The following is a 13,724-nucleotide window of genomic DNA, read 5'->3' as shown; positions in this document are numbered from 1 at the left end:
AAGCATACAAAGAAAGAACTACCCCTCCTTGAAACTTGCACTTCAGTCACCCACATCCTGACCGCACTCTGGGATTTGTCACCACCTGAATTTGATGCACATAAGAAATCGTAAATTCCACTACCCCACCTTCTGACTATGACTTTCCAGCCTTCCAGTTCTCCCCTTCCTTCAGTCCTCTTTGCCCTTGAACCTGACCTCTGGTTGGCTCCTCCTTCCCTCCATTTCCCACCAGCTTCCTCACTTTCTCTCCTAGGAAGCTGGTGTCCTAGTTGCTTACCTGGGCCACTCTTTCTTTACTACTTTGAAATCCTTTTATAACCCTAAACCTATGCCTGCATGGAGTAAAACTCAACCCCTGGGTCATCACAACCGACTGCTATCTGTGTTCACCCTGGTGGAAGCCTCTGCTACAGAAGGTTCTGTGATGGTGACATCACGGCCCTGTCCTTCTACCTGCCCCTCCCCCTCAGCAAGTTTCCAAAACACTCACCCTGCTTTTCAACATCCACCTCCTCTAATTTTCAGAGGAGGACCTTACCTCTTACCTCTCTGAGAAAACCGAGGCCTTAGATGTGAAGCACAACCTTCTACCCTCCTCCATTCACTCAGCCAACAAATATTTCTCAAACACTGTTGAGATAGCGTTCTATCCCAAGCACGATGCTAGGTGCTGGGAATAAAATGAGATACATTCTCTGCCTTCATGGTGCTACTCTCTGGTGATGTTTGCACTTACCAAGAAGACGAATAAGAAGTCCAAGTATCGGGGCGCCTGGGTGGCTCAGTTGGTTGAGCGACTGCCTTCGGCTCAGGTCATGATCCTGGAGTCCCGGGATCAAGTCCCGCATCGGGCTCCCTGCTCTGCAGGGAGTCTGCTTCTCCCTCTGACCCTCCCCCCTCTCATGTGCTCTCTCTCTCTCATTCTCTCTCTCAAATAAATAAATTAAAAAAAAAAAAAAAAAAAGAAGTCCAAGTATCCACTGTGCTGTGAGAAAACCCAAATTACCTGGGCACTCCAGTTGCCAGTCTCCGCTGAGCCCAGCTTTTGCATAATCTCAGGACAGACATCAGACATGTGAGGGAAGAAGCCTCCAGATGATACCACCTCCCAGCGATGTGAGTTTGAAGATTTCAAGTTCATGCCCTAGGCATTGTGGAGCAGAGACAGCTATTTTCACTGTCCAAATTGATGATCCAAAGATCCCATAAGTCTATGCCTTTACTTCTGTTACTCTTTATCCATCTGGAACACTCTTCCAACTTCCTTTGCTTAGCTAGGTATTTCTTATCTCGTAAGCCTCAGTGTAGGCCTTCTCTTCGCCAGTAAGCATTCCCTAAACCCTTTGGTTGGGTTAAGTAGCCCTTCCCCAGGTTGCTTTAGCATATTTCTTCTTTAGCCATATATAGAAATTACTTATCTTTATTCACCCAGAAATTATATGTATATCCCAGCCTGGCACAAAGACATCCATCACACGCTTAGTAGCTGAAGTGTGTAAATGTGGCCTCCATTGAGCTGGCCCCAGGCAAACCTGTGATGTGTGTGTCTACTGCCCTCTACCTGCATCATAGCATCCTTCACCGCCACCCTTCCGGGGGGGGCCCTTGCCCCAGTTCACTTCCAGGCTCACTCATCAGTGATCACTGGAATGTGACATTAGCCCAGAGCGCGGGGAGAGCTTACGGCGCAGGGGAAGCCTTCAAAAGCATCATTTGAGTCTGTGGATTTGCTGAAGTTTAATCACGTAGAACCTGATTATATACCAGGGATGTGAGCTGAACTCTCGTCTGTGTACTTCCTGCCGTGGAAGACAAGTGACAGCAGAGCCTTGAGAAACAGAATCATTTCGGTGTAGATGTGTCCAGGAGAGAACTGCTAAGGACAGTAAGCAAGCGAGCAGCTCGGGATTACGGGGATGGACAGGAATCTCTGTTTCTTTGATACCTGCCCCGCTTCTGGGGTGTTTGCGCCTATTTTAAGACTTCTAGCTAATGCTAGCACTCTTTTTATGTATTTAATGACACCCTCACCCACATTTATACTCTAAGACACCATTCCTCTTGCTAAAGTTTATTTGGCCAGGGGTGGACTCAAGCTGAGTCAGAGTCTCACCTCTGGGAATCTGGAATTGAGACAGTCTTCCCGTGTGATAAGATCTATTTACAACAACAGCAAAGCTGGAGAGAAGCAGAAATGAGAGACAAGAAAGAGTATTGCTCCCTTGACGGTTCCAGGTGTCAGTCCTCTCCCATCTGTCCATAGGTTCTTACAACCTCCCCCGACCCTGTATCCTTCAAATAATCCTCCCTTTCCTTTTCTGACTTTTAATCATTTGGGTTTTGTCACTTACAATCAAACAATCCTAACTAATATGACTGTGGGTCCCAGACTGTGTGCAGAGGTGCCCTGGGGTACTACAGTGTACTCATGGGATGCTTTGTTACTCTCTCATTTGGTTCAAGTCATTCTATTACTTGCAGTATGTATTGTATGTGTGTATAATGGGTATTATCATTGTATCATTGCCCCTATGTGCTGCATGCTCTACGTGGGTGAAGGACGTTTGGTGACCATTAAGGAGATGAATCAGCTTAGACAGGAGAGTATCTGAGGGACTGATGGGAAGTGCTGGGGTTTGGGGCAGGCATCTGACCCTGACGGACAGGAGGGCAGGACAAGTCCAGTGGAGCAGCAGGTGGATCTGGGGGTGGGCAGCAGAGTGCTTCCCGGAGAGTTTATACATTTTGGAAAAGTGCGTTTATACTATGCCCACTGTGTGGCTGGGTGAGCAAATCCAACTGAGTGCGCATGTTATTTAAAAAGCAGAGCTCTCATCATGTTGAATTTTTGGCATGCGGCAGATTCAAATTAAAGAACTTAAAATACCAGGCAAATACTACGCTGACACTCTTGTGGTTGTGCTGGGAAAAATAAATATGTAACTAATGAAAAGTTTTACACTTATAAATTAAAAGATTAAACTTTGTTAAAATGCACCTAACACAGAACATGGCACCAGTGGGGGGGGGAAGGTAGCTCAGCTTTATTCATGAAAATCACTGACAAAACAATAAAAAGCCAGAACGAAAACAACATTTTTAGTTACAATATTAGCTGAACTTTTTTATATATCTTCCGTTTAAAAAAGCGAAATGTCTGAAATCAGCATTTGGTAGGTCCTTAATCCACTTTTAAGTCTTTCCCCACCAGCATGGCCGTCACTGGGTGCATACTTGCTTTGTGCCCCTGGTAGGTTCGCACGGCTTCATGATGGGATTTGTCAAAGGCAGCAAGGTCCCTGGTGAGGGAACAAAGATGGATAATGACTGATTTGGGTAAGTAATATTTTATTTGGCAAGTATAATTTTATTATACTTGTGAAGTAAGTGAAAAGATTAATCACGACTATCTGTGTCATGGTTCTATAGTTTTCAGAATTCCTGCCAAATCCATAGTCAAAATAACTTCACCAAGATACTCTTAAATTCTGTCTTGCAGCCAAGATACAACTTGTTTCCCCTCTACCAAGCACTGCTTTAGTATATACATCAAGCAACTTAGCCTTCCAACTCATTGCAGCATTTGAATCAAAAAGGTTTGCCTTTACCGGCTCATTTCTTGTTACCTGTAAATAACTTCAGGTTCTTTTGTGTCCCTGCCTACTCCCCAGTTATCTCCTACTTGCTTTTAAAGATCTTTCTGGGTACATAAGATTGTTCTCTATTTATTTCCTTCTCACCAGTGTCTAAACCGATTTGGCGCACAGTAGGTAATCCATATATGATGCTTCTAAAAAAGCTAATGAAATTACTTCAAATTTTAAATATTTAGAAGTGTTCATTCCTATTCCCAAATTATACCTATACTCTTTAACAAATTTAAAAATATTATTTTTAGATGGTGTTTTACAAAGTATTTTAGCAACAGGAAAAACATCTAAGATTGTTCTTCCCCATCCCTTTTTTTTTTAAGAGGGGGGAAGAGCAGAGGGAGAAGGAGAGAATCCTAAGCTGATTCCATGCTGAGGGCCCAGCCGGCTGTGGGGCTCGAGCTGCCGACCCTGAGATCATGACCTGAGCCGAAATTAAGAGTCAGAAGCTTAGCCCACTGAGCCACCCCATGGGGGCGTCCCCCCAACTCCTGCTATAAATTCAAAGCACAGTCTGAGCTGCTTCTTACTTGAATAGGGGCCGTGTAAACTTCATTCGTCCTTGCTCAGTCGCCATTTTTAGAGCCAAAGGAATCGCTTCCTCCCATTTCGATTGAATGCAGAGCCGTAACCATCTGGAAAGTGGATTTTTAGGGGGCATGGGGTAGGAAACGAGGAGGACGGGGCAGGATATACAGGCATATCTGAAGGTTACTTTTGTAATGATGAATAATCCCATTATAGTTATGCTGTACACCACTGTATGTCTTTATTCTGAGAATCTCAAGTCCTTGTATATACAATTCAGTAACTGGAGAAGTGAAGAGGAGTTTGTTCTTGAAAAAGACCATATGTCTTAAAAGGTTTAGATTATGTCTCACACTACGAATCAGAATTAAGAAAGATTAACCACATAACAGAATTAGAGATTTCCAACTATTCCCATATCAGAGTCCACTTGGCCAGTTGCAGAAGAATGCCTATTTACCACGGGATTCCTAATTCTTTTTTTTTTTTTTTGGTAAGGTAAGAGAAGCTTAGAACAAATTCTAATAAGAAGATTAATACTATCATCTTACAGTATTGCAACTATTCCTCAAAGACCACCAAAATTATTTACTCAAGTGCAGTAAATTTCACAAGGATTTCTCAAAACTCCTGTATGTCTCAGACTCTGCTTTCCCTTTCTCCACCTTTTAAACTAGTTTCTACTTTCTTCCACAGAGACAAGTTAAAATGATGTACCTGAATCGTATTTCAGAATTGTTAATGGCATTCAAGTTGTACACCTCTTGCATTCGCTTTATGTGCCCCAATGGAAGAGGTGCCTAAGAGCAAAATAAAGAAGTACGATGTATCATTTCAACAGGATTCCTTGGAAGAAAGGAGCTGGAGAGAAATTCTTAGCCAGATTAAAATCCTAAATATTCTATAATATAGAAATGTTAGATAAAAAGAAAAGAAACAAATGCACACTACAATAAATTTTGTGCAAACTTATTCTGGATAAGGATGTTCTACTGGGAGCAAAGGGATAATTTAATTGGTGAGGTACATAGAGAATTAAATGAGAATTACTCTCCTCAGACTTTTTGGTATATATGAACACTAACTTTCTAACCCTTTCCGAAGTCTTTCAAGTTCTTCCTTATACCTTATAGATCTTAAATTTATTCCATTCTCCATGTGAAACCGCAGTCCCTTAATTGTTTCCTCACTGATTACCCTCAGCTTTATCTTCGCTTATTTCCTCTGAAATCCCTTTTAAATGATCTCATTCCCTACAAAATAGCAGTTTTTAAACTTTTATGTTACAGATCCCTTTGAAAACCTGATGAGTAATATGGACCCTTTCCTCACGAAAAAGAGAGAGATTTACTGTATAAACACAAACGTCTGTATACAATTTCAGGGGGTTCACAGACCCCCCGTGCCCATCTTCAGCCATGCTAAAAGGGGGAGCAAATCTGGTGAGGAAAGAAGAGCAGTTCAGTCTGGACAAGCAGGGAGGCTGAGGTGCTGCCAGGCGGGTGGCTACTGTCCTCTCCCAGAACGACTCCTCTTACAATACTCACCCCACGCTCGGGGAAGCATCTCTGCCCTGAGCGCCAGACCCTTCCCAAATCCTTTGGTCTCGGCTAGCCTCCAAGTCCGCCTTGGTAGGTCCACCGGTTAGGGTCACCTCCCAGACCCCCAGCTTTCACTAATTTTTGCCATGCCTATTCCAGAGACATCCTGTCAGGCGCTGCAGACATTTACGAAACCTCGGTGACTTGATGCCCTAAAAACGGATTCTTGCAAAGCCCCTGTTGCCTTAAATCCTAGTCATCCTTTTGTGTTGATTCCATAGGAAACTCTGTCCAGTCTTCTCTATCCCTCTCAAGGTCCTCAGACCCAGGAGCGCCTTTCAGTGTAACAGTAAAGACCCATCCTTCCCTCCCTCTCAAAAGGCAGTCTCTACTTGCCATTTCACATGTTCTTTGAATTACTTGGGTTTGAGACCTTAAAATCTGCTTGGACTCCTTCCTGTTAACCGCCAAATCCAGTCAGTCACAAACCCCATGCTTTCATCCTCCACCCCTGCTCATCTGGTCTGTTTCCTCCTTTCCTACTGGCTTCCCCTGCACGTCCTCCAAAAGTCCCCCAGCGAATTTCGTCACCCATGTTCCTCATGTTGATCCACTGGCGGACTTGCAGGATAACCCACCCTCTCCTCAAATGACTTTCCTGTTAAACACGTTAGCTCCTTTCCTATCTACTAAAACAAAACCTAAGACGCTTAGCTTAGCATTCAAGATTCATCACATCTGATGCCACTAGCCGTTCTAGAATTATCTTCATTAACTTCTGCAACACCGAGGCTTGGGACCTGAATTTCCACCTCTGCTAACACTGCTCTGGGCAAAGCAATGCCAACTCCCACAAAACCGTTCCTTGACAATGCCAGTTGGAAGGGAGTTCTTCTTCACTGATTAAGCTTTTCTCAAATGATACCTAAAACAGGCCTCCTCTTATTGCCAAATTTTGTACGTGTGACCTTTCCTACTAGATTGATTATAAGCTTTTTGAGGACGTGCTATATTTCTTTCTTGCATATTTTCATGTTCACAACACTAAACATAATAAGCATTCAACAAATGAATGAATTTTGTTATTTTTTTCCATTAGTTTTCACATTAACATTTTTTTTCCAAGTTGGGTTTGATATAAATGCTGCGCTTTTGTTATGTCCATTGTAATTTCTCATGTTTTGAGCTAGTACTTACTCTCTGGAGCATCTGTGCTAAAAATTCGTTCAACTGATGAGAAGAGAGATCCTTCAGGTCTGCTGAGGTAAATGAATTTAAATCATCTTCTTTGGCCTAAAATAAATGTTACCTGGTTATTTCCATTCATGTACGATTTAAAAATATTTATTGGTCTATCTGACATAAAAGTAAAGATTAAGAAAAAGACAGAAATACAAGAATGCATATGATGGTGAAAAATGTATTTAAGCCTTAGCTACTTTAATAGTTTTGAGATGATGTTACTATAACTTAAAGAGCTGACATGACTCCTAAAATCTGTATTACTTAAGAAAAATTAGACTATTGGGGTGCCTGGGTGGCTCAGTCGTTAAGCGGCTGCCTTCGGCTCAGGTCATGATCCCAGGGTCCTGGGATCGAGCCCCGCATCAGGCTCCGTGGTCTGTGGGAAGCCTGCTTCTCCCTCTCCCACTCCCCCTGCTTGTGTTCCCTCTCTCGCTGTCTCTCTCTCTGTCAAATAAATAAATAAAATCTTAAAAAAAAAAAAAAAGAAAATTAGACTATTAATAGTAAAAGTGGAAGAAACTTTTGACATCCTTTGTACCATTCAAGATACACGGATTTTCAAAGTAAACATTATAAAAGCATATCAACTAATTAATAGGCCTCTTTAAAAATTTGGGTAAAGGATCAAATTGCATATTCTCTTAAATATCACTAATTAACTGATAAGACCACAAACTGATGTTTCCCTCCAACCCCACATGTTCTGTTTTTCCCACTTAATTTTGGAAATCATCTAAGAAAAAGAAAAGTCTGTCTGTACTTTTCTATTTAGGATTCACTGCCAAAAATCTTTGAGGATATGATTAAGAAATATTAAATAAAGCTTATCAAAGTAAGTATTTTTAAATCTTTAAAACTAGCTTTAAATTCTTTCAAACTAGGGTTTCTTTTTTTTTAAATTATTTTTTTTATTTTAATTCCAGTATGGTTAACATAGTTATATTAGTTTCAGGTGTACAATATAATGATTCAACACTTCCATACAACACCCGGTGCTCATTGTGACAAGTACACTTCTTAATCCCCATCACCTGTTTCACCCATCCCCTTAACCACCCCCCCCCCGTAACCATCAGTTTGTTCTCTATAGTTAAGAATCTGTTTCTTGATTTGTCTTGCTTTCTCTCACTCTTTTTTCCTTTGCTCATTTGTTTTGTTTCTTGTATTCCACATGAGTGAGATCATATGGTATTTGTCTTTCTCTGACTGACTTATTTCACTTAGCATTATTCTCTAGCTCCATCCATGTCCTTTCAAATGACAAGATATCATTCTTTTTTATGGCTGACAATATTCCATTATAGATATATACCATTAGAGATATTCCTTATCCATTCATCTATCGATGGACACTTGGGCTGCTTCCATAGTTTGGCTACTGTAAATAATGCTGGTGTAAACATAGGGGTGCATGTATCCCTTTGAATTAGTGTTTTTGTATTTTGGGGGTAAATACCCAGCAGTGTGATTACTGGATCATAGGGTATTTCTATTTTTAACTTTTTGAGGAACCTCCCTCCTGGCTTCTACATAAACTAGGGTTTCTCTTAAGTTGAAAAGAAATATATGCAATGTTTAAAAAAAATCAAATAGGGCCAAATGAAAAATTCCTTTGTTTTTGCTCCCTGTCTCCAAGTCCTATTCCTCAGTAACCAGTATTAATAGCTCCTTGTATATCCTTCCAGAAAATTTAATGTATAAATATATAACCTTGTAAAGAAACATTATTTTACACCTTCCTCCCCTTCCTATCTCACTGTGAAACCATACCTTAGTATCAAAACTTACAGATCTCATTCTCTGCTCAGAAACACACAGATTTAAACTGTCTACTAAGGATATATCATAAGTGGTACAAACATGAAAAGCAATGGAACGATAAGCCAAAGGTCAAGGTGATGGTTACCCTGATGGGAAGGCAAGGTGGGTAGTGAGGAGCATGAGGCGGGGAGGGGTGTTCCAACGGTACCAGTGAGGTTTTATTTCTTAGGTTAGCGGTGGCTACATGGGCATTTGTTTTACAGTTGATTTTTACACCTTCAAACAGGTGATGTGCATTTTTTTTCATCTGCTTTTATTTAATATTGAAGAAAAACAACTGAGCAATCAAATGAGGCAATGAGAGGACTCATTGTAATCACTAGTGGTTCCATAGACTACGAGTCCTCAGTCTGTCCCCGACACTGCCCGTTCCTGTTAATACTGAGCTATTTATAATCGTCCACCTTGGCTGCTGAGCCTAAAGGAATATCTAAGCAGAAATCAGGAGCAGAAGCAGTTTTACCAGGTGGGCTGCAATACATTTTTCAAATGAAAACAGAGGTCCTAATACATCACACTGTTGTTAAAAGATCCCGTTTCCCTTGGTTCTCTCTTAGGCTTTTCTCCATGACACGTCTGTGAACTACACAAAACATCGATTCAAGACACGGGTAGAAGAGCTGAAGCATGATCTGTGGCAAGAGGTATTACCGGATTTCCCTCTCTGCATAGACAGGATCAAGCCTTTCTAAATGATTTAGTGTACATAACGTAACCCCTCTTCTAACCATAACTTAAGACCTCTGGTCCCTGTCATTACAGGACCAGAACACAGGAAGCCCCCCAGTCCAAGCCAAGTACTGACAGCAGATGTGCAGACATGCACAGCTAGCCTGGGGGTGGGGAGCTGCCTAGATATTTCCTACCCCCTCAAAAAGATCCTGACCTAGATCTAAAGAGTTAGTAATAGTCTAACTTTGTTATGATGTTATGAGAATCTTCAGAAAGCTGTCTATATTTTATTTTAAAGGATGTGTCTTTTCCCTGGGGTTTCTGGTTCCATTTTCCTGATTTGACTTACTCCTGATTTGTTTTTCTTCCTTCTCCTGGCTGTCAGAGGGTTCCCTCAAAACCTGGAGCTTTCTATGCCTCTTTCTTCTTCTGTGGAGAAGAAGATTTGATCGGTTTTCAAGGTCTCAACTAGCTATTTAAAATTAAACCTCAAAAATCTTTAAACTCTTTTATTTCCTCCTGCACTGTTCTAGTTCAAACCCCTCAAGCCTTCCGATCTGAGCTACTATCTCATCTGAACCGCTAGCTGGCCTTCTTACTGACTCTCTAACTTTCTCATCTCAGCTGAGCCTATATATTACACAGCTTGACTAACGGTCCCAATAAACAGCTCTAGTCATTTCGTTTGCAATTCAAAAACCTTCAGGGATCCACTGCTGTTTACAGATTATGGGTTACAGTCCTTTGCTTGACAATCAAGAGCCTCCGTAATAGGGAACTAATTTATCTTTCCAACTTTGTTTTCCCTCTACTAATCCATGTATTTATCCAACAGTGGATAAATGTGGATGGCCCTGGCCATATAGAGGTGAATAAAAACAATTTCTGCTCTCAAGGAGCTTATGGCCTGGTGAAAGAAACAGATGCAAACAGTGCAGTAAAAAAATACAAATACAGTAAAAGCTTCCTTAAAATGAGCTCCACTAAAACCACTCATTAGATTAACTGATACTCTCCACCCTCTCGTTATGTAAAATGAATGGACTCATGTCCGGGGCACACCCTATGCTCAGAGTGGGTGGGCCACCCCGAGTACCTGTGCTCTTCTCCTCCCCTCTGTTGATTTATGTGTTAACCACATCAGCTAGAATTGTCTCCAAATGTGTTAATGTCAGTTGTAGTTGTAATCAGGAAATCTCGTTGAATAATAGGTAAACTGATCAAAGCGGAGTGCCAAGAAAAAGAAATTTCTATAAATATTAAGTTTATTGCTCTGAAAAATCTAAGTCAACTTTAACTTAAAAACTGCTGTACAAAAGAATGTTGCTACCGAATCTGTAGACAAGGTGCTTGAAAAAAGATGGGAATAACAACAGAAAAATCTAGAAGGGATACACATTGCTTTGCAAGTGTATTTAAATTCTATTTCCACTTTAAGGAAACTAAAATTAGAAGTTATAGGTTCATTAAGAATTTAGTTTATGCAGCTGACATACAGCTTTGGCCCCATAGTCAAAGTTTGAGTAATTTATGTTTTCAATTAAAATAAAGTGTCTTCCTTATGATCAATTTTTATGACACCCTGCTTTAACCAATTTTAACCAATTTTTTTCAGTTAGCTGACTCAACCTCAATGCACTCCCCCACCCCCCCCAGGTGGAAGTATTGGTTCTTTCTGGAGACCTCTCGTTACTTCATCTGTGTCTTTTTTCATGCTGCTCATCACTTACTGTTATTTATCACTAAACTTTAGAAACAAGTGTCAAAAGGCAACATCTAAATTTGTTGCAGATAACAGGATGAAGGATAGCAAAATAGGCTACCCCCAAATATGCCTCTTTAGTGTACTGATTATTTTAGCTGCAGGCTCTTGAAAAACAGGAAAGGCAAGGAGAGGTTTTCTCTGAACTGCACTCATCTGCCTAAAGACAGATCTTCCAAACGGAACCCAACTGTCCTAGATCCCCTCCCCTGGGAGTTTCATCAGTCAGGCAAGATTGACTCTGATCACGGGAAAGGAAAAAAAAAAACCTGACATCACACCCAGACGAACTTTGTCCCACACTATCATACCTCCTATCTATTCTTCTAAGGGCCCATTTATCTTTCCTAAAAATCCTTTATTTCCCCCTAAAAGGCCTTCTCTTTCCCTCCTGAAATGGTATTTAATCCTGAATTCTGGGCCACCTCTGAGTTACTCATTTTTCCGCGGGCCTCTCCCCTGTATGCATGAGATAGACACATTAATACATTTGTTTTTCTCCTGGTAATCTGCCTTTTATTACAGAGGTCTCAGCTGAGAACTCAGAGGGTAGAGGGAAAATTACTTTTCTTCCCCTACAAGGATTATTCCTACATTTTCTGTTATTTTTCATGAAAGCATTACCCAGGGCACATCTGCATTCTGGTTTCTCTAAGGGTTATATTTCAGGATATACACAAAGAAGCTCTTTAGGAGGTTCCACAGATGTCAACAACTAACACCAACCGACAGAGCAGAAGGGCCTCTGTTCTTCCCTAACAGTTGCACCAGCGCTCACCTAACATCATTTGAGATTGACCTGGTGCGGGTAAGGGCTGTATGTGAAGCAGTGTCTTACAAATGACTGATGAGGAAAAGAAGCAAGAGAAAACGCAAGTATTTCTGCATACCTTTTTTAAGACTTGAAAAGAAGAAAATGAGAACTAACACCACCAATATCTATTTGCTCCCCCAGCCAAACTTAACTTTACACATTGAGGGCTGGTATGCCACCACTTCGGACAAACTTGGCTTATGAATGACCTTTCCAGATACGTGAGTTTGTGAGTAAAGTACCCTCCCGCTCCCGTCCCTGCCACCTCCTTCCTGAGTAGAGACATATTTGTACAATTCAAAAAGGAGTCAAAATCACACGTTAGTACTCACAGTCATCCACCGTTGACTTAAGGCAATGCAAGCATTTGTCAGCGTCATATCATAACTGCAAAGATGAAAAAATACTAGAGATTAAATTTCATAAAAATGTACCTGCTTTTCCATAAATGCAATGTTGAAGTTACAGAACATACTTAACTTTCAAAGTTCTTTCTTTTTTTTTTTTTAAAGACTTTATGTACTCGTTTGAGAGAAAGAGGGAGAGAGAGCCCGAGGGAGACAGCATGAGAGCAGGGAAGGCAGAAGCAGACTCCACCCTGAGCAGGGAGCCCGATGCAGGGCTCGATCCCAGGACCCTGAGTTCATGACCTGAGCCGAAGGCAGATGGTCAACCGACCGAGCCACCCAGGCGCCCCTCAAAGTTCTTTTTAAATAAAGCCCAGGGGGGCGCCTGGGTAGCTCAGTCGTTTGTGTGCCTTAGGCTCAGGTCATGATCCCAGAGTCCCGGGATCCAGTCCCACATCGGGCTCCCTGCTCCATAGGGAATCTGCTTCTCCCTCTCCCTCTGCCCGTACCTCTACTCATGCTCTCTCTCTCGCTCACTCTCTCTCTCTCAAATAAAAATCTGGAAAGCAAGAAAGAAAAGAAAAAGAAAGAGGAAAGAAAGAAAAAAAAGAAAGAAAGAAAGAAAGAAAGAGAAAGAAAAAGAAAAGAAAGAGAAAGAAAAGAGAGAAAGAAAGAAAGAAGAGAGAAAGAAAGAAAGAAAGAAAGAGAAAGTAGAAAGATAGAAAGATAACTCCAGAGTGTTGGAAATAGGAAATCTTCTACCTGACTTAAATATACTGGTGTCATCTGAGAATTTGGAAATCCAAGTGGATACCAAATTAATGAAACACCTGATTATCCTCTGGAGAGAATGCCTCACCATCTCAGCAAAGATGGTCAAAAGCTTCAGTAGCGTCCGCTGAAGGCGCTGGGACTCAGGTGGGCACATTTAGGGCTTGCTGTGTGGCAGGCACAGTTCTAGGTGCTCATGACAACACAAAGTCCTTGCTTTTGTGGATTTTACATTCTGTTGTTCCAACTATCTAATCTTCCAACTTTGTAAACCATCCAACAAATCTGCGAATGCCTATGTGGCAGGCACGGTCCTAGACACCAGGGAAATGATGGTGTCACGGGAGACCCTTGGGAGACTCCGAAATCATGTGATGATTTTGTTCCTCTCTTTTCAGAAGAGAGTGGAAATAACAAACTCTGACCATTAAAGCCAAGCAAATTGCACTAAAATCTGTGTGTTCTCAACTTAGAAAAAAAATCCTCTGTTTTGCAACAACAATGGAAGAAACTGTATAAGGTGCAAAAATTCTTGCAAAACATCCCTCTTTGTCCATAAATGATGCTTGC

General features: G+C 41.4%; 1 protein-coding gene across 1 annotated transcript in view; it reads right to left on the bottom strand.

Moving 5' to 3' along the window:
- Positions 1 to 2,969: 2,969 nt before the first annotated feature.
- The window catches only part of LTA4H (leukotriene A4 hydrolase), a 33,133-nt gene continuing 22,378 nt past the window's right edge, over positions 2,970 to 13,724 (bottom strand). The window contains exons 15-19 of the mRNA XM_021687338.2: positions 12,369 to 12,423; positions 6,920 to 7,015; positions 4,899 to 4,981; positions 4,184 to 4,288; positions 2,970 to 3,302 (exon numbers count right to left, since the gene is read on the bottom strand). Coding sequence (XP_021543013.1) covers positions 3,185 to 3,302; positions 4,184 to 4,288; positions 4,899 to 4,981; positions 6,920 to 7,015; positions 12,369 to 12,423 — 457 coding nt within the window. The 3' untranslated portion in view covers positions 2,970 to 3,184. The remainder of the gene's footprint in view (positions 3,303 to 4,183; positions 4,289 to 4,898; positions 4,982 to 6,919; positions 7,016 to 12,368; positions 12,424 to 13,724) is intronic.

This window comes from Neomonachus schauinslandi, chromosome 5, assembly GCF_002201575.2.
Source record: "Neomonachus schauinslandi chromosome 5, ASM220157v2, whole genome shotgun sequence".
In the NCBI taxonomy this organism is placed as follows: domain Eukaryota; kingdom Metazoa; phylum Chordata; class Mammalia; order Carnivora; family Phocidae; genus Neomonachus; species Neomonachus schauinslandi.
Note: the sequence above shows the minus strand (reverse complement) of the source record. Positions and strands in the feature narration are given on the sequence as shown.